General features: G+C 37.4%; 2 protein-coding genes and 1 long non-coding RNA gene across 9 annotated transcripts in view; 2 read left to right on the plus strand and 1 right to left on the minus strand.

Annotated features, from left to right (window-relative positions):
- LOC139978062 (beta-adducin-like) overlaps positions 1 to 27240 on the minus strand; it is a 537403-nt gene that overhangs the window by 9824 nt on the left and 500339 nt on the right. For all 7 annotated transcript variants that reach the window (XR_011796892.1, XR_011796896.1, XR_011796893.1 and 4 more), the window contains 10 exons: positions 27054 to 27080; positions 26188 to 26427; positions 25359 to 25550; positions 21743 to 24672; positions 20128 to 20278; positions 19679 to 19826; positions 12339 to 12508; positions 11126 to 11542; positions 9971 to 10081; positions 9182 to 9274 (listed from right to left, as the gene is read on the minus strand). Coding sequence is in view for 1 of the 7 variants with exons in the window: in XM_071988020.1 (XP_071844121.1) it covers positions 11408 to 11542; positions 12339 to 12508; positions 19679 to 19709 (336 nt within the window). In the remaining 6 variants the exon portion in view is untranslated. The remainder of the gene's footprint in view (positions 1 to 9181; positions 9275 to 9970; positions 10082 to 11125; positions 11543 to 12338; positions 12509 to 19678; positions 19827 to 20127; positions 20279 to 21742; positions 24673 to 25358; positions 25551 to 26187; positions 26428 to 27053; positions 27081 to 27240) is intronic.
- Positions 5 to 5208, plus strand: LOC139978068 (uncharacterized). The gene is made up of 2 exons (XR_011796901.1): positions 5 to 3203; positions 3244 to 5208. It is a non-coding gene; the product is annotated as an uncharacterized lncRNA (long non-coding RNA).
- Positions 26286 to 27240, plus strand: part of LOC139978063 (uncharacterized) — a 419511-nt gene continuing 418556 nt past the window's right edge. The window contains exon 1 of the mRNA XM_071988021.1: positions 26286 to 26340. Within this exon, the coding sequence (XP_071844122.1) occupies positions 26330 to 26340 (11 nt within the window). The 5' untranslated portion in view covers positions 26286 to 26329. The remainder of the gene's footprint in view (positions 26341 to 27240) is intronic.

Genomic DNA, 27240 nt, shown 5'->3' on the forward strand with positions numbered 1-27240 from the left:
AATATGTACAGTATATATATACCTTTGGTGTGAAATAAATGTTAGTATTTTTTTTTAAAGTAGTTTTACATAAGATCATCTTCCAGTTTGCGTATGCAGATACCTTTTTGATGAATGTTTAAAAACATGAATAAACTGTACCTCTTTTTGTTACTAAGTGCCTGTTTATTTTTAATACTTGCAATATGACTCTTTAATGAACCTTACTAGACATTGCTATCAAACCTATGGAGTACTTCGTAAAATGCCAAAACTTCCTTTGATGTATATTGTTCACTATAATGGTCAAGCTGATTGAAAGGAATGAATTCAACACAATTTGAGAACATTTCATCAGCCAAACAATTTGGAGAGCATTCATGAGGAACTGGAAAATTGAAAAATGTCTGAAATAATCATCATTCTTGAAACGAGAAACTTGACAAGTGAAATAAGGACCGACACTTAAGCTACAACATGTACACTTAGCAAAGATGAAAACTGGCTTTTCAGCCAATACACAAGTACCAACAACATATTAGTATATTCATGGTAAACCCTCATGTGCTTCCATGACTTCTAGCACCTGTGTAATAATATTCTATATCAACAAGGACAGAGATACTATATCTTGTACTTATCTCTCAATACTCTTAATATGTGTTTACCATGAGTTGTGTTTCTCACAACTTTCAATCAATGTTTTCAAATTAAAAACCAAATTAAAGACAATTACTCAACAATGAGAGGTTGACTTAGCAAAGTTTGAATTCGGTTTAATAATAATCAAAGTTTCAGTGAAACAGTTCTGCAGACCATAAAATCATGCCTTAGGCATCAAAAGAAGGCTACAGTATGATCTGATATAGATATGCCAAGAGTTGGACCAATACTGTTAAGCCTAGCGTCAGGTCAAAATTATGCTAGTTGATCAAATTAATACATGTATATCAATTTAGTTGCCTATGCTAGGTAACATCAGCTTTCATGGAGAGTTTTCTCCATACTTGAACCATCACTAACCAGGCTTGGGGTAATCGTAATCAGTAATCGTAATCAATTACAATCGATTACATTTTTTGAAGTAATCGTAATCGATTACTTTTGTGTAATTACAAAGTAATCGTAATCGATTACAAGGGCAAAGTAATCGTAATCGTATTACATTTATGATTACAGTGAAATTTGAATGAGAAGGGCAAAATTAGTAGAAGTGATTAAAACTAATTCTTACTATTTGCTTTTAGTGTGACCAAAGAAGTGTTCCTGCTTCTAGAATTCTCTAGCACAATAAACATAAATTACTGGGGATTTGATCGCCATATTCAAGGATTTTTATAACCTGAATTATTCTGTTAAAAAAAAATCACTGCAAATTAAGTATTTTGGTGGATCAGAATTTGCTTTACCAGAGTTGACCACTTTTTGATGAAAATAATTTACTTTTACTTTGGCCTTCCATGTCCCATGTACTGTGGAATGCCCCATATCAAAGCTGTTTAGTTTTATTTTGGTGTTATAATGTAAAAGAGTTTTTAGTTTTGCTGCTATGCAGAAACTATTAGTTTACAAAATATAGTGTTGCATGAAAATCTTCATTTGTTTTACTTTAGTATTTGTCTGTTTACTCTTTGTCTGTTTAAATTGTATATTTTACTGGACTTATGGGTTACACATCTTAAACGTGTTAAGGCATAAATGTGTAATGCCTGGTAGGAATTGTAGATATACTTCCACAATTTTGTCCGTATATACTGTAAATGCCCTTCCTTTGCCCTATTTCATTGCCCTATTTCCCGGCAGAGAGTTATATTAAACAGATATGCAGAGGATTGTGCAAGTAACCACAAAGTAATCGTGATTGTAATCACGATTACATTACAATGTAATCGTAATCGATTACTTCAACTTTAGGCTGTAATCGTAATCATACATTCTCAAGTAATCGTAATCGATTACATTCAGATGTAATCGCCCCAAGCCTGTCACTAACATCAATTAGACCACAGAGCTAGGCCTAATTGCTTGAGAATTTCATTTTACAAAGTACCGTTGCTTGAATAAGAAGCCTAGGATAGGCTAGTTCGTCCTCATCTCTATCTAGCCTTCGCTTTGGTAGGCTAGCCTAGGTTTCCCATTTTCATTTGGTGGTAGGCCTAGCCTGGGGCCATTTGTTCCCTCCCCTAACAACGTTATTTTCCTCCCACTTAAAAGTTGAGTAACTTACCTCCCCTACATCATAGGGGAGTCAAGTACGTTTTCACTGGAAACTAACATTTCCAGGGGAGTTAACTAAGGTTTTTCATGGGAGGCATATTGGCTAGGCTATGTGGAAAGAATAGATGCTGTAAGTGGAATAACTGTAAGAAAAGATTTAAAGGGAGAAAGGTAAAGTTTAAGGGTGAAAAATAACATGGTTAAGGAAACTAACATACTATTTTCAAGGGAGGAGACTGTTGTTCTGTAGGCTCTGACTGCATATTCTTGTAGAGTAAAGCTAAAGAAAGTTGTGATAGTATGAAAATAGAAAATGTGACCAGGTATCTTCCTTGTGTAACTGTTCAGTGATTGGAAGATAAAAAATGTTTGTGAATAGGCCGGATTGTTTGCATAGGATTGTATGCGAACATGGGGTAATTTACATGCGTGGAATTCATAGTGGTAATGGGTTGTTTGCTTGTATGGCATTCATTGTGGGAATGAAATAACATAGACAATTGAGCCTATACAGTAGGTATGCCCTCCTTGGTTCCTCTCCTTGTTTTCCTATTTACCAGTTTCTTCAATTACTACAAGTACAAGTGTCTCTTTGAAATATGTTCCTTTCTTTCACCAAACTCTCCTAAATCACAAGACACATTTACTACGTACAGTTGCTTCACTATACCTAAATTAATTCTTTCCACAGCCAAGCCGTCTTTCTTTCCTCCCCTGAAAACGTTGGTTTCAACCCCTGAAAATAATTTCAGGGAGGAAACTACTGTTTTTATTCTTGAAAGTTGGAGAAGAAACCAACGGCCTTGCCTGTCATGATGGAAAAAAAAAAGGAAAGAAAGAGAGCTTTCATCCTAAACTAATTTGTCCGGCTGCGAGTTAGTTTCTTTAGGATGTGTTACTGTTAAGTGCTAGATGGCATAGCCTAGGCTATGGTAGGCTACTCTGGTAGGAATTTAAAGACATTTAGGCCTAGGCTAATTAAGTTAGGCCTAGCCTAACTGTACTAGGCTAGCCTTAAACAGAAAGTAATTAGGCCCAACCAGCTAGGTCTAGTATTTTGTCGGAAGATATAAAGTGACTTACTTTACTTACGTTAATTGTCTAGTGAATATCATATTAGGCCTAGATTAGCATTCCAACTAGTATAGACGCCAGTGCCTACGTGAGCTAGCCTATCGTTAGGCCTAAGCGATACTATTATATGATAGGCTAGCGTAATTTCTCACGCTCGCTGACACAAACAAGGTGAAGTACTAACTTGCTCCACAAAACTAATACACAACCTTCGAGCTGGCGAATATATCTGCCATTCACATTCTTTGGCAGTTACCCCCAATACAGAATAGGCTAGAAATTACAATTACGTATGAATTGTTAGCCAACGGCTGCCAAGAAGCGAACTGCACTGCTCGTGTAACCTTTCGTGAGCTTTATATACAGATCATAATTCGCGCTCCGTTGCTTAACCTTTGACCATGACCGTGTGCGTCTATGGCAAGCCATGTGGGACAAACACCGCATAATATATCAACGTATTAATTGAAAAAAAATAATAAACTAGCAATGACATGCTAGATGCATATCCATTTGAAATCATTACATTTACAACGAAGCAATTCAAATGGTCTCATGACATAGGCCTAAGGTCATTAAACATGTTGGTCAAGATAATTTATTGAGTTCGCTGCGAATCTCGTCAGAAAAGTTGTTTTAATGACCAATATATCATTACCCGAATGGATTGGTCTGGCATTAGGCCTAGGCGGGACAGTAGGCCTACTGTCATGATCAACCCGGGGGGGGGGGGGGCGAGGGTGTAGGTCTGGCGTATCCATGGGACAGACATTCTAAAGATAATAATTTACACTTTTTGAGGGGGACTCTTTGGGCGAATCTTGACATAAAAATGTCAGCCTAAAATTGTTTAGCTAGCTGCATGAACATTTTCAGATACAACAAATTTTGGCAAAAACTGCTTGAATTTTGTGATAAAATGTCACATTTGAGATTTTTTAGATAAATTGTCTGAATTTTTAACCCATTCTCCAATATAAATGAAGGTGTTAAATGAAATTCACTGTTTCTGTGATCCATGTAGAGGTTTTGTTCTTAAAGTACATTCTAACCTTTTTGTGCAGAGTTCTAGAGCATCTGTTCCTTATGCATGTCTTGAAGTAGAGGTTGGGTAAAGTAGAGGTTTGCTAAATTTTAATAGAATCAATAGTTATATCTACTTCAGTTGCTGTAACTGTATCTTAGGTGCCCCCCCCCCCCTCCCTCTGCCAGGTTTCATCTAGGATGAACCACTGGTGCTGTGATCGAGTGGATAAAGGCAATGGTATTTGAAGCAATGAGGTTTGGCAATCAGGAGGTTCTATGTAAGGTGGGTTTATCATCCAAGAGCAGTCTACAGTTTTCCCATCTGAAATGAGTTTCTAAATTTTATATAAAATGTTGAATTGGAAGCCACCCGTAGTGTAAGTTGTGATCCATACGCCTGTGCGGGCTTCTCCCACATTTGTGTTTGGTTAAGCTTTGTAAAAATAACTGCTCATTATTATTATTACAATGGCCGTGTAACCCCATTCTTATCTTTGGAGTGGGGGGAGGGGGTATCTGCACTTGTTGGATGTGTAGTGCAATTGGACGCCAAGATTAAGAAACAGAAAACCACATTTACATAATGTTACAGCTCTGATATAAATCTTAGCTTTATAAGAAATACTCAAAGGACAGCCATTTATTTTACCACTCCGTGGAAGCTGGAATCCTTTTTATTTATCAACAGCATACATACACACCATAAGTGAATGATAATTAAACAGTAACATAAAAGATAAAAGTACTAAAACTGAAAACATGATAAGAAAATGACATCCCTTGATGAAAGTACAGTGAACTGGAGCCTCTGGAGAGAGATGTATACTAATACAAGCCTTTTAATTAGGTTGTGATATTGTGTGTTCAATCACATCTATAATAATCAACAATGTGGGTAATCATTAATAAGTACTCATTTGAGTGTGAAAATACTGCCTACAGGTTGTCAAATAATTCATTGTTAACAGTTAGATCATATAGCAAACAGAACAAGTAGCTACAAAGGAACGTACTTCCTTCATAAAATATCGCCCCAAGTGTCTTGCAGCATATATTATGTAACTTAATTATACTCAACTATCAGAGTGAACAACAGAGTAAACAACTCTACAGTAAAGGCCACCATTTGAATACTGTACTATCTTCTAAATGAATGGAAACAGTTAAAAAGATAGTTCATACTGTTCCAGTCTTTGATACACTGGGTATGAAACCGGTGGGGATTATAAAGGTAGGTTTTACACGCTTCACCATGATGTAAGAAATATAAGGGTAATAAAAGGAATATCATACCATCAAAGAATATATAACATTACCTCAAAGGTCACTGTACATCTTGTCCTTTGATGTTAAAGTCTCACTATGCATTCCATCTGGACGGTCTGAATAATAATGTTTTGGAGGTTTCCATTCTCGCTCGTTCTCTGAGATTCGGCCAAAATATTTGGCAAACAATGCACCTACTAGATTGTCTGCTTATTAACTACACAATGGTACCAAAATACGTTAGGGAACAGTTTGTTCATGTTTATAATGGAAGGCATAATGGGGCTTTATACCTAAATATCACATGAAAGTAAGTACAAACAATGAAGGATATTCATCAGAACACAACTACGAGGCAAGTTATAAAACCAACCAATTTACTCAGTTTTGAAATGTAAGTAAAAACAGAGGAGCTGTGTGCTATTCATGACCAACATTTTTGTTTGTGTTTACGTCATATGAAAATCTCAAAATACCCATATCCCAATGGATTTAAAGAAAAAATTGAAACCATAGAAAATAAGTTGACAGTCGGGTCAAGTAGCTACTGGATAGTTCCCTAAAAACACTTTAATGAGTTTTACTTCAGCACCATCGAAATGGGTGCAATTAGTCCGTAAATATATGATGCTTGGCATGGCAAAACATGGATGGGACAGATATTGAGACTTTCATATTTAGAAAGGACAGAAACAAACAAACAAGCAGAGACTTAAAGTTGAATCCAGATGTCCTTTTATCACTGAATGGAGAATCGGTTGAGAGAGCATTTCAGAGACGAAGCCTGAATTGAAAGCTAAAAGATCAATCAAGTTTGTGAAGTAGCATTTAACGTACTACACTTTTCATTCAATTCTAATTACCACCAGGTGAAGGCAATATAATGCAATATTTCTGTACGAAACCCTTGGTGTATTTCTCCCCCTCCAACCTACGCCCAAAGAGGTGCAACTTCACATGGCTAATTAGCCTGATCACCTCTGTCCCTTCTGCTATATGAAAAGTAAAGTAAGACATCTTAATCCTCTCTTACATTTGATCTTTCTGTGGTTTTAAGAATTTTGCATATTTTAAATATTCAGGGTGGCATTTAACCCCCCCCCACTTCCCCACACCCATCACCCTTCACCACCAAGAAAAATGAAAATGGATGAAGTAAACAGGGTAAGAGAGAACTTCAGTTGCTACTGATGTTTGTTCTAATAATGTCCTAATAGATAATACGGAAACCTCAAGTCTGCAATATAAATCCACCGTGACAAAATGATGATATTTCGGTTGCTTTTATTCCCAAAATGCGCTATTGTTCTTGTTTTGTTATTAAATTTATTCCCTATTCCTGTTGGCCTGGTTACATACCGTCACGAGAATCCGACAGTGGCGCATCCTGGTCGACCGAGTGGGGAAGAATACCAAAACTTGCAACATCAACGACAACGACAGAGTAAATACAGACTTGTGACACGTTGTGACAAGTTGTGACAACGTCACAGCAAAATCACATCATTGTAGCAAATGCCCAAAAAGATGGCTGAATTAAGAAAGAAAACAGTTTCTCCTTTCTCCCCTCTTTTTGGTCGAGGCAACATCCCAGTTTGGAGAGAAAGTCAAGCAATTTTGGGGGATCTAGTTTAAGGAGATTGAAGAAAGACAGGGTTTAAAGGTGACATGCACTACTGTAATTTGACTAAAAGTGGAGCTATATTCTATGCAGGCAATTTAGATTAAAGGAGCACTTTTTTCCCCATTTTTTGTTGTTTTAAACTGTTTGTTAGCCAAACACTAAAGCTAGAAACAGTAAAAACATGGTAAAGACTAACGCTAACAGCTAGTATGGACATAGTCGGAGGTTAAAACTTCCTCTTTGTGTAATTTCTATCATTTGAACACCAATTATGTTCGTATTTGATATGGAATACATGGTTTGGGTTTTTATTGAGATTTTTCAAGCTGAATGCTACTTTAACTGAACAATAAACATAGAGTCTGGCAGGATCAGAACCGATGTTTTCAGAAAATCTGGCAAATCTAAAATAATATTCTTTGAGAATCTCCTAGATATTAATTCTCTAAACTATAGTTTCATTATGAAATTATCTTCTTGTATTTTTTTTCTTTCTGATGTTCAGCAAAGATACACACATTACCATAAAAACATTTTTTCATGCAAAAAAAGGGTGAAAGTGAAGCTTACGAAAACAATATCACTTCAAAAATAATTTCAAAACAAAACATTCAATTGAAAAGTAAACAAAAGCTGCAGGCAAGTCTTTCAAACATGTGAGTCTAGTCAAAACAATCCGAAAACAACTGCAATTTGGGGGTGGGGATAGGTGGGGGGTAGAGGTTGGGTAGAACAGCACTGATCAAACCGAGTTCACCAACAAAAGTAAAGCAAAGCATTGATTTATGACTCACATAAAAGGTGACATGATTTCTACACTTAAAACCAATCACTGTGTGTAATCATTAATGAAGAATATCAAAACAAGCCATAACTGAAAGATATTTGTTTCCGAGTAAGCTGGCTTTAGTAAGTTGAGATTGATCAATTAATTCGATCTTATCAATGGAAGTTTGTTCAACCTATTGATTTTAACATGAAGTGCAACTCCAGTGGCATGTCCAAGTACTAGCTTCAGTGTCAATTTACCCACACATTTTACTGGGTGGAGTGGGGTGGGGGGAGGAGGGAGGAGTGGCTAATATCTCAACTTTTCCCTGTAGCTCATGTACTTTCTTGTGGTACATTCACTGATATTACTTACATAGAACCTAACGGAAGGAATGTCGAGACCATCCGTCATTTTCACCACACTTTAATAAGTACACATGAATCGTATCCTAACGACTGTCACACCAGGCACATTGATAAAACAAAATTGCCCCCCCCCCTCCCTTTTATTTTCTCTCTTTCTATTACTTAGTGCTTGTTTTGGATTAATGATGAAGATTTTTACAATTTTTCTAAGCAAGGATACTTAAGTTTTTGGCAGCCCATTGGTAGGTGCGGTCAAGATAATGCTTAATCAAATAACATAAAAATAATTGTTGGGATTGGGGGATAGGCCAGCCAAGCTATTACCTAACTACAGACAGAAAAAAAAAGACTTTCTATTCTTAAGTAAACTGGTACCTTGATCAAACTTTACCATATTATTAGATCTTGATCAATGTTTACAATATTACTAGAGGGTCATCGGGCTGATACAGGTGGTTTACTCTCGAACCAGTGTAAAAGCTTAAATGAAACAGGACACTGTTGTGCTGGAATGAGACGCGTTAGAACACAACAGGTAGCGAGGGCGCTTTATTCTGTCCTTGTCTACAGTAGCATACCCGTACAACTGCTGTGTAACCCTACACCAACTTATTACGGTCTTGTCCATGAAACAAAAAGCCTTATCAGCTGACATACTACCGAACTTAGTGGGTATACTTTATACTAGTATGCAAATCATAAACAATCTATAAACAGAAATAGGTGGGTGGCTCTGCTCTTCATAATCTAAAACAAGAGATATCCTTTAAGAATGAGGACTTAATAGATAAATGCAGAGGGGGTGGGGAGAAGAATGGAAGGTAGAGGGGGCCAGAGACTAGGAAAATTCCAACGCACCTGTGTTCTGCAAGCATCTCCATAAGTTATACCTGCCAGAACTTCAGAGTTGGGTCCAGGGTGCGTCTTATCCCCAAAACGCTCTTGCCTAATCTGAAATTCAAAGAGTAGACAACATCCTCGTTGGTAACATTATAACACTTCTATTCATAGTCTCTCTGCCATTAAGGATGAGGCATTAAAAATTCATGCCTTTTGCCACCGCGGTCCTGGCACCAGCTGCAAGGAGCATGTGGCATGAGTGCTAAATGCCTTGTTCTGTTGGATGCAGGTGTGATCTCATCAATTTTTCATTTCTGGGTAATATGGTTACGGAAATTTCACCGACAGACACTCTTTGGGACATCTATCAAAGATGTCAGAATGACAGAACACATAACATAGCACTAAGAAGACACATAACATAACACTAAGAGGACATTGAATCTACCATAAAAATACAAAAGTAGTAAACAGCACAACTTAAAAAACTTTCTTGGGTGAACCCTCCCTACATGTGGAAATGGCTCCCTAAATGGGGAGTCCACTCCCTACAAGGGGAGAACCCTACCTACGTGGGGAGTCCGCTTCAACGAATCCAGGGCAACACCCACTGATACACTTTTACATTATCTTTTTTTTTTACCACTTTTTCTATAACATACCAGATACATCATTCACTCCTCGGAAGACCGAATTAGGGGAAAGGCAAAAAAATGGGAAAGAAGTGAGAGGAAGGAGAAAGTGGTGACAAATAACAAAAATAAAACAATCAATTAGAAATAACAGTGTATAACATCATCAACATACAGTTTAAACCTTCTTCTTGTACTCCTTATGATCTTGTCCCTGACTTGCAAACTGTTGTGGATCGGTGATAGCGACTGCATCACCACTCTTGGGGTCCTTGTTACCTACCCACTGTGAAAAAAGTAACCAGAGAGAAGAGTTGTGGATGACGCATAATCACTGGGTTTCCATTTGGCCTGTTTCCTACAAGATTTCTAACCGCAGGAGCGTAGCCAGGGGGCAAAGGGGGAGACCGCCCCCCCCTTGATTTTTTTTTTGTATTTTTTTTATGATATCAAAGTTTTATAGTAGCTGTTATAAGAGGTTTTAATATTTGTTCACCAATAAATTAACTGTGTCTGAATTTTCGAAAATTCCCTGACCAACATTCTTCATCATACTTCCCTCTACTCGTGCAATTTTGACCGGTCTGTTAGGGGTTGAAGGTTTTTTTTCTATATTGGTTGTCCATACATGATATTTTGTGCAACATTATGGGCATGTTTGAAGTGAATTTGTTTATTCAAATTCTGAACAAATAATGGGCTTTAAAACCTCAAAAAGTGGGGCTGACGGGTATTGTGGGCCGTTATGTAGTATTACCTACAAAAGCAATGATCCACAGGAGATGCAATGAGGTCCAACATGATGTGTGACTGGTGTCAATCTTAAAATAGGTAATGGATGAAAAAAAAAACTATTTGGAAAAAACTTGGTTCTCAGGCAAAAGTGTTCATATGGTTGGTCATTTTCAAGCCTGAGAAGTGCCATTTTCGGTGATCTGGGGGCTACCAAAACCAGAAATTTTCTTGTACGCTGCGTGCCAACCGATGGTGGCGCTCCGCTTAGATAGTAATATACAAAATATAACAAAGCGCGAGAACAATTCGGGGGATGAAAGTTGCTACGCGCCTGCACCCAAGCAAATGTACCCCATCAATATTTGAAACAAATCACCGCCCCGAATCACATTGTCCAGAATGGTGACAATCCCGCTTCCCCCTCGACACCAAAAACCCTTCTAACCCTGTTCTCCCTCTGAAAAGATCAAACATTTGCTAAATAAATAGCAAACAAACAAAGGATGACTAACTTCTGATAATTCCATCTGTAGGACATTTTAGATTTAGATTTTTTTGTTTCTGGAAAGTGCTAAAATCAAAACATTTTCATCACCTTGGCAAGTGCCTCTTCGATGTCTTGAATTGTCAAAGTCCCCAAATTGCCCAAAATTAAGGATTGTGTCGGGTGATTCTGTCAAACGGATGATGTGCCTACCACCAATTACATGTCACTACTACTCAGGTGTATCTTTGTCTTGTAGCCCTCGTCTTCCCCTTTCTCTCCCCAGTTGGCGTACTTTTGAGCTACCTCCACCTTGGAGTATGTGTTTGGCGTGTTCAGCCATTTCGTCTTCTCCTCTGCCTGCCTCCTGTTCAACATCTTGATCTGTGACTCCTATCTGCTCTTCTCAAATTCGTTGTCGTAGATGTAGATGAAGTTGGTGGAGGCTGCTGGGTAGGCGACGTCGCTCTTGGGCTTCAGTTCGTGTCTCACAAACGGCTGGCCGTACACGTTGCCTGTTATGTAACCCTGTAACAAATTAAAAAGTTCCTGTGATCAAATTTTTGTGCTGGTTGCAGATCTAAGTCACTCTTACATCTAACATCAGCAGCACAACATTCCTCCATCTTTGTCTTCTTTGCTGTTTTACTTATGAAATGATTACATATCAAGTCTTCCACAAGTATCTCTTTGAAAATCTCACACATTCGCTGTCTTTGGTGCATTCAGGACAAACTAATTGGAACATTCCGTTTCTATGCCATTTCCATGAAATACTGCACAATTTTGGATGCAGGTGATCTTGAAAATATTTTCAAAATGGGTGGGGTGTGCGACAGATCACTTGTAGGGAGCTTCATGAAGTTCCCCAAACCGATAAAGTTTGGATTATGTTCAATAGCGTATGAAACCATTCTGATTATTAAGTCAAGAGCTTGCCAATACTATATATATTGAATCTAAGAGAGTATCAAGCTGTAACAATTAGAGTTTCAAGTAAGACACAAATCAAATCAAATGGTGTATCCAACCATCCTGATACGTCACAGCTGTTTACTTTGACTGAACGAAGCTACCTGCTTATCCACACTGACTTCCTACAACTCACTTCTCACTGAATTATCTCACTTAATAAAGCGTATTAGCTTGGTACACATATGATCAAAAACCTCATACGTTAACTAGCGACGCAATCGGTTGGCAATTAGCATAGTAAATGCTTGCTATGTCTGCCCAGATCTTTAAATGCAAATAAGGCTAGTTGGTCTGCTGCACAGACGTTGCAGGCCAAGTGAGTTGGAATTTTTGCATTTTGAAATCTTACCATATTGTCCAAATGTCTCACCATGGCTTCGTACTCCAGTTCAACGACCTTCAGTTTGTGTCCTGTCTCACTGACCCCACCTGCGTTCTTGGCAGTCCCTTCGCCGACCTTGTCTCTGACTTCATCCGGTAGGTGGATGACATTATCCAGGCCCGGCCTACGGCATGTATCTGTCACGAATAATTAGCATACGGTAAAGCGTTTGAATGCAGTTTGTTGTTACATTATCGAACACAAGTCTAACGAGCGACTCTTTTAATCTCTCTTATTCCTCCTTCGTCGTTTCTCGTCGCTGAATTTGCTCTGCTGGTCCTAACACTACTAAGGAGATTCTTATATTCTAGATTAGATTCTTATATTTGTCATCTTGTATATGCCATCCGAGGAATGAAACTCAACAATTTCATATAAGAGGACGACAACATCGTACATGATTTGCCGAAGAAACCATCTGTTTGGCGTTCATGCTTCAAAAATACAAGACCCACTAAAGAGTCGTTTTTAGCTTAAATCCGGTTTGAACTTTCGTCCTTTTGATGAAACCTTTGAATCCTTCTCAATTGAAGCATTTTGTCTTCCATCTCTCTGTCAAGGGACAAAAGAGCTAAATACTGCCATTACAGAACAAACACAGAAATGCACTTCTCCTTCAACAGGCAAATATTTGAGCAACTGTCTGTCTGGGCAATAATACTTCACTTGTTCCTATCCAACAAAAAAAAAATTGTCTGTCAACAAAACTGGACCAAACTTGGCTATTTGATAAGTTGCTCTTTAATGAACAAAAAGATGTCAACTTCTCTATGGTGGATATAACCAATGCCTGGATTCTGCAAGGCACCTTGATAGCAAATAGGCAAAAGCATTATGTACAATATGTATGAGGTACAATAGAAGCATTGTAACACTATCAGGAAAATGGAAGTTTGTGTTTATAAGCCTCTTCTCCGAACGATTTGATACAGAATCCTGTGGACGCCTGCGGGCGCAAGCTGAGCTCATCAAACTTACAAAGACCCTCAGGAGCATCCCAGCTTTCCTTTCATGATGTTAGTGTCATCACATTAGTATTTATAATACCCTTTCTGGCCAAGGTGAAGTGCACTGGCGCGACAGTATTTGAATATACCGCGGAGGATTGAGAACTGAAGCCTTTCCAAAATCTCATCGATCATATTCATAGACTTACTGTTTTAGTATTCTGTGCTTAATACTCCCTTTTGAATAGATATTTATTCCTCTTGAATGTTATTCAACTTTTATTAGCAGATTGCATTTGAGTTAGCAGAAATAAATGTTTCAGTTTTTGAGTCGGACTAAATTTATTCCAGTCCTTGCAGCCCGACTGAACTTTATTAACATTAGGCTGAAACTTGGAAGAAAATAAATTTATCCCACAGCGATAGGCCTAAATATCCAATAATGGATGTTCAGAACTTGCTGCAGTTATCCAAGAATATGGAAAATATTGTTGACCCATCGAAGAAGACCAAGCCTCAAAAATGTGTTATTTATTGGATGAAAGATCAACAAGTTAGTACAGAGTCGGTGATGGACAAAGCAAATGCAACTGGAAATGCAGTCTGCTTAATAAAGTGGAGAGGAAAGGGGCCGTATTCTAGAAAAATCATCAAAATAAGTGGTATGTTGACCTTTTTTCTGTTTCATTTCTATGTGTAATCATTTGAAACTTTCTGACAGTGGCACAATAACCAAGTTCAACTTCTAATTTTTATGTTCAGAGTACATTCACAGTATGTGTGGCAGAAACCAGTGGACAGAGCCACAGCCACAAGAGATGAACAAACGGTTTGCATACAAGTGCACGAATGCTCCAAGATACATGAAATTGAAGAAGCTGTATTTTATTTTAGGTTTGTTTGTAATTTTATAGTTGTTGAATAACAGAATTCTGGTTCTTCTCATTATTTGTTTGGAGAATTTTAATCAATAACTAGGACAACAAGCTGGCCAAATTCCTAATTCTCCTTACTTGGAACTGATTAGCATACAAGTATTCAATAAGAATTCAAGTAAGTATTCAGAAACCTGTTAAGCCTTCATAAAATAACTAATTAGCATACAAGTATTTGAATACTAGCGAATAAGTATTCGAGTAACTATAAGTATTCATCAGAGCCGAATTATTTAAATTAGCAAATACTTATATGTAAATGAGCTAAGTATTCAAATAGCTATTCCAAATCTACTCGAATACCTATTTGAATACCTATTCGAATACCTATTTGAATACCTAACAGGTATTCAAATACTTCACTCATTTACATATTTTGGCTCTTACGAAGGCTTATAGTTATTCGTATTAGTATTGGAATACTTATTTTGTACTGTGTGTTATATGGTATATTTTCTGAATACTAAGGAAATCTTTGAATACTTTTTGAATACTTATCGACTATATTCGTGTTAGGTAAGGGTAACTTTATTAGAAAGCAGATAATCCGCTTTGTAACGACCATTGTTTGTTACCCAGACTCGACAAAAAAAACCATAAACACACACCGATTGATAAAATTGTAGGTTGACAAAACCCAGACAACCAACTCTTGATGCTGCAGGGAGAAGAGAGGACCAAGTACTCCCATTCCTGCCCATCAACACCCCCCACTTCCCCCACCACTTGAAATCCTAACCCACTAGTAAAGTGTGTTGCTGAACCTTCAAGACATACAAATAGAAAACTCAATTATGACTTTCATGAATGATCTCTAAGGGAAATTTTTCCCACAGTTTCAACTGGTAGCTTTTCTAAGGATTTACATTAGCCAAAAGACCCTGGTTTCCAAGGGCAATAATGAAACACATCTCCCAGGTGGGTAACCTTGCCCTTGGGGTCAGACATCAAAAAGAATATTATGGGAACTTTATCACTGAATGTCAACATTATCAGTGCACATACATGTTAGAAAGCAAACATCCCCTACTATGCCTTAATCCAAATCCATAAATTAGTACGGATTCTGCGACAGTGGAGAAATTAAAGGAGTGTAGCATCAGAGTTGCCGACAGTTCATATAAAGATACTGAGATTTTGTATGCTATCATGAATGATGTTGGTAGAGATGGAATTGCAAGTTGTGTGAAATCTTTGGGATGCTGGTTATCACATTAAAAGCAAAGGAACAGGCTGATCTTATTTTGGACAGTGGACTCCTCGTGAATGGGAATCAGTTTCTACTGGTGTCAACAGAACGTTCCTAACTGTTAGTGTTTCTGGAGTACCTTCATTCATACAAGACAAAGATCTAACAGGAAAACTTTGTGAGTATGGGTGTAAAATAAGAGGTGAATGGAAACGAAAGACCTACCCCAGATTCCCAAATATCGAGAACGGAATACGATATGTACAGTTAGAACTACCTGAAGAACACAAGAGCTTGCCTTACGCAATTAGAATTAACGGGATTAATATGAACTTAAAGCACAATGGTCAAACTAAAGTATGCAATCTGTGTTTGGAAAGCGATCACATCAGGAGAAACTGTCCTAACTACAAATGTAAAGTTTGCGATGTCCAAGGGCACCGGGAAGCTAATTGCCCAAAGGTCAGATGCTTTAAATGCCAAGAACTTGGACATAAAAGCTTTAATTGTCCTGAGACGTTTGAAGAGTATCGCCATGACAACACAGACGCTGGCTCGACCCTAGATACACATGAAAACGAAACACAATATCAGTCTGAGGGATTAGTCACTGGCCGGGTCAGTTGAACAGGACGATTACGCTATTCAAGAAGCTAACGAGGTCAGGGCACAGAAATCCGAACAAAACACAGATTCAACAGCAAAGAAGAACAATAACGCGAACTCCAGACACCCGAGTAATCCTAACCAGGAGTCAAAGAAAACCCACCAACAACAGAGAACTGAACGAAAGACGACATTGCCAACACAAAAAGTAGTAGAACGAAGAACACAACCCGAGACTGGATCTCAGCGGATGGAGAGGGCAAGCACACAAAGGGGAACATCCAACCCCACAAAAGGCAAATATCCCTAGACGAAGACGGCTTTCAAACTATCATACTAAAGAAGAAAACATTTATTCCTAATCTCAGCAGAGCAAGAAATGTCAGAACAAAGGATTCTTCAGCAGAACCTATGCAAAGATGATGGCGTTCATGTTATACATTATTTATTTATAGCGATGCAAGCTGCAAAATACCTTGAAACAGGGGAGGAAGCCATTGCATGCAATTACTACGATATTGTTTCATACAACAAGATGTCTAGCGAACACATATTGTCTTTATTCCACCATAATAGTCGAAGCCTTAACAAAAACTTAGACGACATAACTACATTTATGTCTCTATTGAAGGAGGATTTCTCTGTCATTGGATTTACCGAAACCTGGCTTACTGCAGATATATCCCCCCTAATCCATATCAATAACTATACGCTTGTTGAAAGGCATCGTCCCGAAAGGAGAGGTGGCGGTGTTTGTTTATTTGTTAACAACGATTTAAATTTCAAACTCAGAAACGATTAAGCATTTTCAATGATTCTGTCAATGTTCATAGAGGTTGACATAACATCAGCAATGAAAAATTATACCATAGGCGTAATTTATAGGCCTCCAAAAAGTTCACTGCATATTTTTCTGACACACGTAAACAAAATTTTAACCCAACTCCCGAATGAACGACATAGTGCGTACATTATGGGTGATTATAATATTGATCTTGCTGACAATATTAAATCTGCTGACTTTTTAAACTTACTATATGCCAGTGGATTTTTTCCTACTATTACCAAACCTATTCGTGAGGGTTGCACTTCTGCAACTCTTTGAGATAATGTTATAACCAATGATGACTGCAAACTAATAACTGGTATCTTTGTAACCGATCTCAGTGACCATTATCCATTATTTCTCCAAACTGCCATACACAAAAGTAGGCAAAGGGGCCCTATGTATGTGAGGAACTACTGCAAAACAAATGTACAGAATTTTTTCTCAACAATCCGAGATGCTTCTTGGGAAAATGCTTCATCCCAAACTGATGCAAACATTGCCTATTCTATGTTTTATAACAATTTCAATGCCATATTTAATCAATGCTTTCCTGAGCAATGCGTCACCAAATCTAAGAGACGTCGAAAGAGACACCTGTGGATTACTGCAGGTATTATAGTTTCTATCAGAAGAAAAGATAAGCTATTTAAAAGACATATTAAGAACCCGTCTGGTGTAAATAAAACTATTTATTCTCAATATCGCAATAAGCTCAATCATGTTATCAAATTTTCTAGAAAATTATATTTCAACAATAAATTTAATAATGCGAGGAGTAACCCAAAAGGCACATGGGATACCATTAACCAACTACTCCATAAAGGTCGTAAACAATCATCGTATCCCTCTTTTTCAAGGATGGTGACAAAGAGATTAACACCGACCATGACATTGCTAATCAATTTAATGACGTTTTCGTCAATCTGGGGCCATCACTGGCAAGTAAAATCCACCACAAACGTAAATCACAGGAATCTGTGAACATTGATGTTAACACTCATTCCATGTTTTCTCATCCTGTCAGTGAGGAGGAGTTGTTAAAAACAGCAGCCACTTGCATGAAACCCGATAAAGCAGCTGGATACGATGATTTTAAGCCTGGTATTGTAAGACAAGTTATCCTAATTATTACAAAACCATTAACCCACATTTGTAATTTGTCGTTCAATACCGGTATTTTTCCTGATATGCTAAAAATTGCCAAGGTCATCCCTGTCTTTAAGAAAGGGGATTCAGAAAACTTTGAAAATTATCGACCTATATCACTTTTATCATGTTTTTCCAAAATAGTTGAAAGGCTTATGTATAATCGTATTTTTAACTTTATTTCAAAATATAACATTTTATGCCAGGAACAGTATGGATTCCGTCCTGAACACTCCACTGAGCTAGCACTAGCTGATGCCATTGACAATTTGTATAGTAATCTTGACAAGAATAGTACCTGTGTCGGGGTTTTCCTGGACCTCTCAAAGGCCTTTGACACAATAGACCACACAATTCTGCTTAATAAATTACACCGTTACGGCATAAGAGGAACCCCTCTTAATTGGATCGACAGAACTACTTAGCAAACCACTACCAATATACATCCTACAAAAATGCTCATTCCCAACCGGAGAGAATTCAATGTGGTGTGCCACAAGGCTCTATACTTGGTCCATTGCTTTTTATCCTATATGTTAATGACATTACCAATGTTTCTGATAAAGTTAAAGTTGTTTTGTTTGCTGACGACACAAATATTTTCTTCGTATCACAATCGAGAAATTTATTTCATATTAAAGTATCAACTGAATTAGACAAGTTCAGCGACTGGTTCGCTGGCAACAAATTATCATTGAATATTGATAAAACAAACTATATAGTTTTTAATACTTCTAAAAATTTTACATGGAATTCTGATATTACTATGGGTAGTAAAAGACTACAAGTCAATAGTACTAGATTTTTAGGCGTATATATAGATCATTAACTTAAATGGTGTGACCACATTACAACTGTCTGTAAAAAAGTTGCAAAAAACACCAGTGTTTTAGCTAAGCCTAAGCATTATCTGCCACAACACATATTAAAGATTCTCTATCAGACATTAGTCCAGCCACATACTACGTACTGTTGTAACATATGGTCTGGTACTAGATATACCAATCTGAATCCCATTTGTATTACACAGAAGAGAGCAGTCCGCCATATAACACATGCCAAACCACGGGACCACACAAATCCTCTTTTTAAGCGTTCTAAGTTGTTAAAAGCTGATGACATTATTAGGGTTAACCTTGCTACATTTGCTTATAAGGCATGGAATGGACTGTTACCAAATGCTTTTAAGGACTACTTAATATGTAACAGTGATATTCATCATTACAATACCAGATCTTCAGGCAATGCACATTATAACAGGTATAATTCTACAATGGGGATGTTATCACTAAGGGCACGTACAATCAAAACATGGAATTCTCTAATAGACAATATTACAAATAAACCTTCTGCAAAATCATTCAGAAGAAACTTTATTCAAAAAATTATTGCATCTAATTAATTGAACATGTTCATTTTTCTTATATATTTTGTTTTCTTTTTCCTTTTCTTCACAGGGAGTCCTCTACTTAAAGCCATCTGAAGGTTTTTTAGAGGACTTCCTATCACATTGAATATATTCACGTGATAAACAAATCAAATCAAATTTGTGAATAGGACTGCATAATGCAATTTTAGTCTAGTATGTTAATTATTTAATGATGTCTATTTTCCTCGAGATGAGCTTCATTCTCAAAAGTTATACCTGTACTTACATTTTATGCCTTTGTTTGCTAGCTGGGTCATCTACTTGGTTATTTTTCAGTGGAACAGGTGTCACTTAACTGTTTCTTCTCCTCTTTACTGCTTGCATGTGTTCCTCTCATTCCTAAATTTGTCCATCAACTTCATGCTCCAGTAATCCTGTTTCAAAACGAATTATAAATAATATCGAATGCTCTATGTTCACATACTGGGTAATCACCAATCACAATAAATCCCATTCCAACCCCATAGCTTCACGCACACACACATCTAATCAAATACACACACATGCTGTTTGAAAGCCGTTATTTCCTATTCACAGTTGGTTTGGTCTACCAAACATACTCTGAAACTCTCTACAAAGACAACGATACACAGAGCTGACCCTGGCAACCTAGGATAAGGAATTATATTTTACCCAGCCCAGACACAATAGCATGTACATATAAACATTACTTACTACAGGATGAGCGCCAGGTATGGATGCCTTTCCCAGGAACGGGTAGCCCCCGCTGCCTCTGAGTAGTGGGCAGTTCAAGTGCAGCTCGTAGATTGCTCAACAGCATGTCTCTTCCCAGTCCTGTGGTCAGTACACAACAACCAGTTTGTACCTACATGTAATGAAAGAAATTAATCAAAAATAATATGGCACAAAAGAGGGTTCTAATTAAGAAGACACTGCAACTGCATGGCCTCTCCAAAGACTTTCCAATTCAGGCAGAATATGATCATCAATATCACAACCCTCTAAGTATAATGCAAGAAGTAAGACTCCATTTGCTCCTGCAAGCCAATGCAGAGATGTAATAGTTGCAAATGTCACCATGGATACATTTGTAATTGGTTATCATCACAGTAACAAGTTGTGCTTAATGGGTGAAATGAAAAGAAGAAGGGATCACAAGGTACAAAGTCCAGGCAATGAGGGCTGTTCAGCAAAGATGCCCTATTTCGGAGATGAACAAAATGGTGGAAAGATTTGTGAATCCAAATTACTTACAGGTAAGAATCCACTAATGGTCAAGTGTCTCACAACTGATGCTGAGGGCAAGGCATGTAAAAGGTTCAGTAGTACAATGGATGTAACTACTCATTCTGAAAGTGAACTTAACCTGTTAGATCAAGTTCACCTACTCAAGTCACTCCGCAGGGCACTGACTATATTAAAGCAGTATTCTCCTCTGATATGTTCCTGCAAAAACTGTGACTATGAAGCGCTTGACAATCTGATAAATACCTGGGAGAAACCATTACTGATAAATTGGAGTGGGATGAACATGTAAAACGTATTCTAGCAAAAACTAATCAGCGTATGTTCCTATTACAGAAGCTTAATTTATTCGGACTAGACCAACTCTTATTTCTCTGTTCTATATTAAAATCGGCAATCAAGACCACCATTACATTCTGTTTAGCCGCGTGGGGTGAAAATACTACTGCTAGAGACATGACCAAGTTAAGTAGACTAGTTTCTAAAGCAAGGAAAGTTTGTCGGTCACATGACCTCAGTTCAGTAGATGAGTTGCTTGTCAGAGTATCACAGAGTAATATGAAGTCAATCATGTCATCCCAACATCCTCTGGGGCATCGGGTAGATTACAGCAATCAAACAGGCAGACTAATTGTCATGAGATGCCGAACCGAGAGATACAGGCGTTCTTTCTTGCAAAGGGCTATTCTCAATCTTGCCAATGAATTATGTAGGAAATAGGCCAAATATATGTGTCAGAACATGGACATAGTAGTCTTAATTTTTCGTTTTAGGAATCAGATTTTTATGTATTTTCGATGTATTTATGATTGATTTATTGTCTGTTTTACTGAGGAGGACTGAATGCCAATTTTTATGGTCAATAAATTTCTTATATCTGAAATATCAAAAGCGCTTTATCAACATGTTTAGAATGCCTTGCAAAGTACTACAGTGGAAATCATTTATATTGCCAAAAGCATTCATTTGTATGCAAGAGGGGCAGGAAGTACACATTTCCATGTATGCCAAATGCTGCAAAGGGTTCTCTGCGAATATCCCACACTGACAGCAGGAAGCTAAACAAAATATCTGAGACACCCACCTGCAGCAAATGATTATGGTCCACTCGTTTTGAGACTTCCACTCAAAAGCAGATGTCATTAATAAGGCTTTCACTGTGACCAATCCAAAACATAGTACCACACTTTCGTGCATTGGTCAGTACAGGGACTACAGTTCCATACACATAACATATACTGTAATGTGCCTGAAGAGACCATAGCCAGTAAGATGGAAGCTGCAGTATTAAAGGTGAGCTCAAATAGTCCATGTATCCAGACTCTGAAATAGATGCAAAGAAAACAGCAATGTGATGAATTACAAAAGAGAGGCAGAGCATACAGATGGAGGAGAGCACAACTCAGAGAGAGAAAGTACAAGCTACATGGTAGAACTAAAAACATAAACCAGTCCAGTATCTATAAGAAAGATCAACTGATTCATGACCAGTTACTCTAGGATGAAAAACTACACTGATGATGAAGATGACAATATTTATCAGTGATGCCAGTAATTTGTAAACTGAGTCTATCCACACTCACTGTTATGAGTTAAAACAGTATCACTCAGTCAGGGAAGTAGGCAATCAAGCTGATGACCATAAACTTGGCAAGTGCCATCAAACTTTCAAGGCTCTCTGCTGTGTTGCACTGCAAGATACTGTTGAGAGATGTGACACCTCTCTCCACATGTAGGCTGTTGTGGCATATGTATGAGATGTCAAATGGTTTGGTCCTTAAGATTTCTTTACTTTGCACAATACTTTGAAGAGCATATATGTCAGAATGTGGACTCTGCTGCCTCTTCTCTTAGCTGCCAGGGTTAGCATTGTGAAAATAATGCCATATGCTGGTGCACCTGGCTTACTGATAGTGTAGGCACCTGTCCACATTCTGCATCCCTCTGTGTAACTTGCTGGGGCTGATGTATGTTTTGCCAACTTTTCATTTATGTCATCAGCCCATGCCATCCAATCTTGGTCTGACATTGTAAAGGTGTGAGCTTTCCAGTTCCATATGTCTAAATGTATATAGGCCTAAGCTTATTCTGAATGCAGCTTGGGGCTCAGTTCAGCTGATTCTTAAACCACATTGAGTAGTAATATATGCTTTTAAACTTCTGTCGCTTTTGCTCTGCTACACTGCACAGAAGTAGGCTACTCACCAGATCTACAACTTCCCTATCAAATAAGCTACATGTACTACTTAGTGAGTGTAAGTCTGTGATGGTATAAGCTCTGAGGTGATGGGTATTACTTTCACTTTTCCCCTTTGAGGTAGCTGAGAGGTTTTTCACACCTACCCATGCAATCATCCCATTCTTTATCATAAAGCTGAAATTTGATTTCTTCTTGAATATGAAACTTTTTCCTAATTTTAAGTTGCTAACTCTTCAAACTCAACAACTTGCTTCTGTTCTTTTATGGTGAGATCATAGATGTGAGGAGTTCATAAATACTGATTTAGTTTCAGAACCAATTCTACATGTTAATCTCCTTACAACTGTTTAGTCAACATCTATGAGAAAAGGTTTCCTCATGTAAGTGAATGAGGTGTCAATGTTCCAAAAGTTTATTGAACCTTTCTGTCCAGCACATTTTTGGCATTTATATGTAAAATTCCACCTGTTTTCTGCCATACTTCCTCTGTGGGAAATGGTGTAGTGCAACCCTGCATGTCTGTACTGTAAAGAAAGAAAAAATAGATAACTTAAAATCCTGGTTATCAGTACTGAAGGGCTCATTTATTAAAATTACAATTCATTATTCTTAATTGTAGTTAACCATAAACATAGATTGAAATACAGATCTTGTCTCTTACTATTTTTATAACCAGAACTGCATGTGGATTCCTAACATAGTTAACAATCAGCTATCTGCAGTATTCTGTACATAAAGTGTTTGTGTAATGCGGCTGAGCAAGAGTCTTTCCAGTAAAGCTGTTGGAAAAGGGAAGACCACTAATGGAGTAAATGGAAACAATTAAATGATACCTTAAATAACTGTTGACCAGCTGATAAACATATTTATATTTTAAATGCAATTTCCCCAGATTAGTGATAGTAATATACCTAACATGTGTTCATCCCTGGGTGGAAAAGCAATTATTTACTCTGTCACTGTGAATTTCCCTCATGCAGTGGCATTGCTGGCACGACTCTTGCTCAATCGTGTTCGTGTTACATTTGCAAAGAAAAAGTTAAGCTTACCTTCTAAAAGGTTAAGTTAACCTTAAAAGTGCTAGTTCAAAAAGGTTAAGAAGGTTGGTTTCTGCAATTGCATAGGCCTACAGCACACATACTTTATGCTTGACCTTGTTAGTTTAGTAAAGAAAAAGGATCAGGAGGGACACTCAAGTCCCCATCAAAGACCCTATAGGAGATGGAAGAAAACTGATGGCACAAACGATCAGACCCGATTACAATGCTTAAAGTGCTTGTCCAAAGCATTCTTAAACCCATTCACACTACAGTACTTGCAAGTAAATTTTCTCAGGCAAACCATTCCACTCATTCACGACCCTATTAGAAAAAAATTTATGCCGAATATTAATGCTACTTTGTGACTTGTGGAGTTTAAGACAATGACATCTGGTACAACCACTATCAGCAAACATGAAAAAGTCAGTGACTATCAAGATACTTAATAAAGATATCACTTTTATGAAACCTACGTTTGAGTTGAATCTTGGTCTTGGTCACTGCATAATCTAGATCTATGGGAAGACTGTCCATGAACTTGTGTTTGAGTTACTTTATTTCTCTGAAATTTAGTGACTCTAGCCGTGACTCGTTGCATAACTGGTAATAGTTCCTGAAAACTCAACATGAATTGAATATGAACCACTGAATCAAGAACTACTGGAGACTAATAATTCTTCACATCCTTGGCTAGATGAAGTAATGGCTTCTAATACAAAAGGTATACTTTATCAATCCCATTCTTGAACCATTGGCCAGAAAATTGTGTCCTTTCTGGAGAGAAGTATTGAAGGAGAACCGGACTGATGGTGTGCTATTTATAATAATCCCTCTGCCTAATACAAATACCAAAGTATTTAATTAAAAAATAGTGAATTGCACATAAAGCTCCTAAGGCGACATCTTTGCTCTAGGTAAATTCAACTCTTTTCACAACACTTAGGACGACATAGCATAAACTCACCACTTAGGGCAACAATGGTGATTTAGTGTAATTTCGTCACACTGGACGATTTAATACAATTAACTAGTTAATTAATTTCACATATACATGTCACCCTATGTGAAATTAACTCTTTCCACAACACTTAATAAATTAATAAATTGTGAAAGACATAACACCAGAGATCTACAGTCAATATGAATAGATGCCTGTATACAGTATTTAGAACTGCTCAATGGGATCATTTCAACTCAAGCTGGATTCTTAACCTGAAAATTTCCAACGTATGAATTCTGGCCATTAACTTACATCACTAATAGTTTCAGAAATTGACTACTGTTCATTTGTCAGTTTATTGAGTTATCGTAATGACAGGCTCTTAGCATTACACTCATAAACACACATACTGCTACTTCACAAAAATGCATTGTGTTACATATTGAAACAATTTTACATAACACAAAACAGCATGGAACGATAACAATATGACAAAAACAGGGAGTTTGCAGGAACTCACCAGGACTCACAAAAGCCTTCAAGATCTTTGCAATCTAGACACACCTCAAGGTGCCCCTGCATACTCAAGCATGACATATAGCCCTTGTTACTAGGATATATTGGAATTACTGGATATGAGTTTGCCCGACAGTGCCAAGTCTCATTGCAGGAAGTCCACTTCATCTCATTTGTTGTATGTAAGAAGAAGTACCTGGAAAGGAAAAAAATAAGTTACTCATTACAACAATGTTGCATTTCTATTGCAATTTCCATTTGTTCCTTTACCCTCTGGATTATCAGGTATAAATGAAAACTTTCATTCAGCTTTTACTTAAAATTATCAGAATTACTATTAAGAGCAACAAACTTATAAATCAGATACAGACTATCATCTAAACCCAGCCTTACAAAATGTGCATCCTCATTGTATTGATGCAAGTTAATCAGTCAGATCTAACTGGTGCCATGATACCTCTTTTAAAAATGACTAATTCCCTGCAAACCTAAGCAAATTCCCAATCAGTTTCAATGTTAAAGGTAGTCTGTATATGCCCCAAATTATAGGATGCTATAATTGCTAGAAGTTTTTAACAAGTTACTTTCATGTAGGCCCTTAGTCCAAATTGTTCTCAGACATTCTTAATGAACACACAAGATGACTGAATGTCCCCGTGAGGTAAATTTCCTCAAAAGTTGTAATAAAAACAGTTTATAGAATTTTGACCAAAGGTGACCAAATTTGAATGTTTGGGCCAACATGGCATAAATTTAAATAATACATTAAAAAGTTCACTTATTTTTTGGGGGGTTGCTTTGATGCTTTTCACAGAACGATCTATATCTCTTACTCATCTAAAAGTTTGCACTGGCTTTGGTTACAGGAAGTGCATGATGATGTGTAAACTGCACCACGGAATTCTAATGCATCCTCCTGTGCAGTTGAATCAAACTCTGGAAAAATCTGTTTCAACCTTGCGAGACAGGAGGCCCATGAAGTTCAGGTTTGAAATTGCGTGGAAGAGAGCTTTGATTACTTCCATTAATTCAGAGCTATGTCCATCATAGTGTTGAATGATGCTGCAAAGAAGCTATAAAAGAAGGAAAATTTAGATTTGTAGGAAATCTACATCTGACATGGGTGGCTCATCAATATAAGTAGAAAAGTTTAGGGTTGCAGCATTCATTTGTATCTATATTTTTATGATTGCTTGATGTTTCAAAGCACTTTCTTGGAAGTCTGTCACTAGCTTCTGTAGCTGAAAAGTTACTCTTATCAAGTTAAATGATAAACACATCATATCTTAATAACCATTTGTTGGAATATGCTACTGGGAGAAAGGAGTAGAGGTATCATGAACTTGACAAAGAGAGTGCCCATGTTGGAAATCTAGTATATTTGGGGGATAATAAAACTTAAAACCTTCATTGTTGAAGTGAAAATTATGATATTCTGCAATAAGTGCCAATCCTTGGAATGGGGTTGGAACATCACAAAATGCCCCTTGCAATTGTGCCCATATAGGTTGGGATTTTCCCTTCTCCAGGCATAGGAGTTTGTCAAGGATATGGTCCTGGCACAGTAAAAGTCTTCCATTTTTCAACATTTCCAGGTGGGGAGGATCAAGTCACATGAAGTCTTGCACCTCCGTAGCTTGCAATCCCTGCCTTAATGAATTTATTTCTAAAGCTGCATGGGTTGTCTTAGGTTACTTACCTTTACAGTAACAGGATTGCTTTGTTCCTGAAATAAAAACATTTAACAATATTTAATGTGACTTTTCGAGCATGGCCAGTGATTTTCCACGATCAAGAAATTCACAATAACATGGATCTATATCCATAAAATAATGAAACGGAAAACTCAATTTGAAATAGAAAAACCAGTATTCTTTGCAAGAGTT

The sequence above is a fragment of the Apostichopus japonicus genome, chromosome 12 (genome assembly GCF_037975245.1).
Source record: "Apostichopus japonicus isolate 1M-3 chromosome 12, ASM3797524v1, whole genome shotgun sequence".
Lineage (NCBI taxonomy): Eukaryota > Metazoa > Echinodermata > Holothuroidea > Aspidochirotida > Stichopodidae > Apostichopus > Apostichopus japonicus.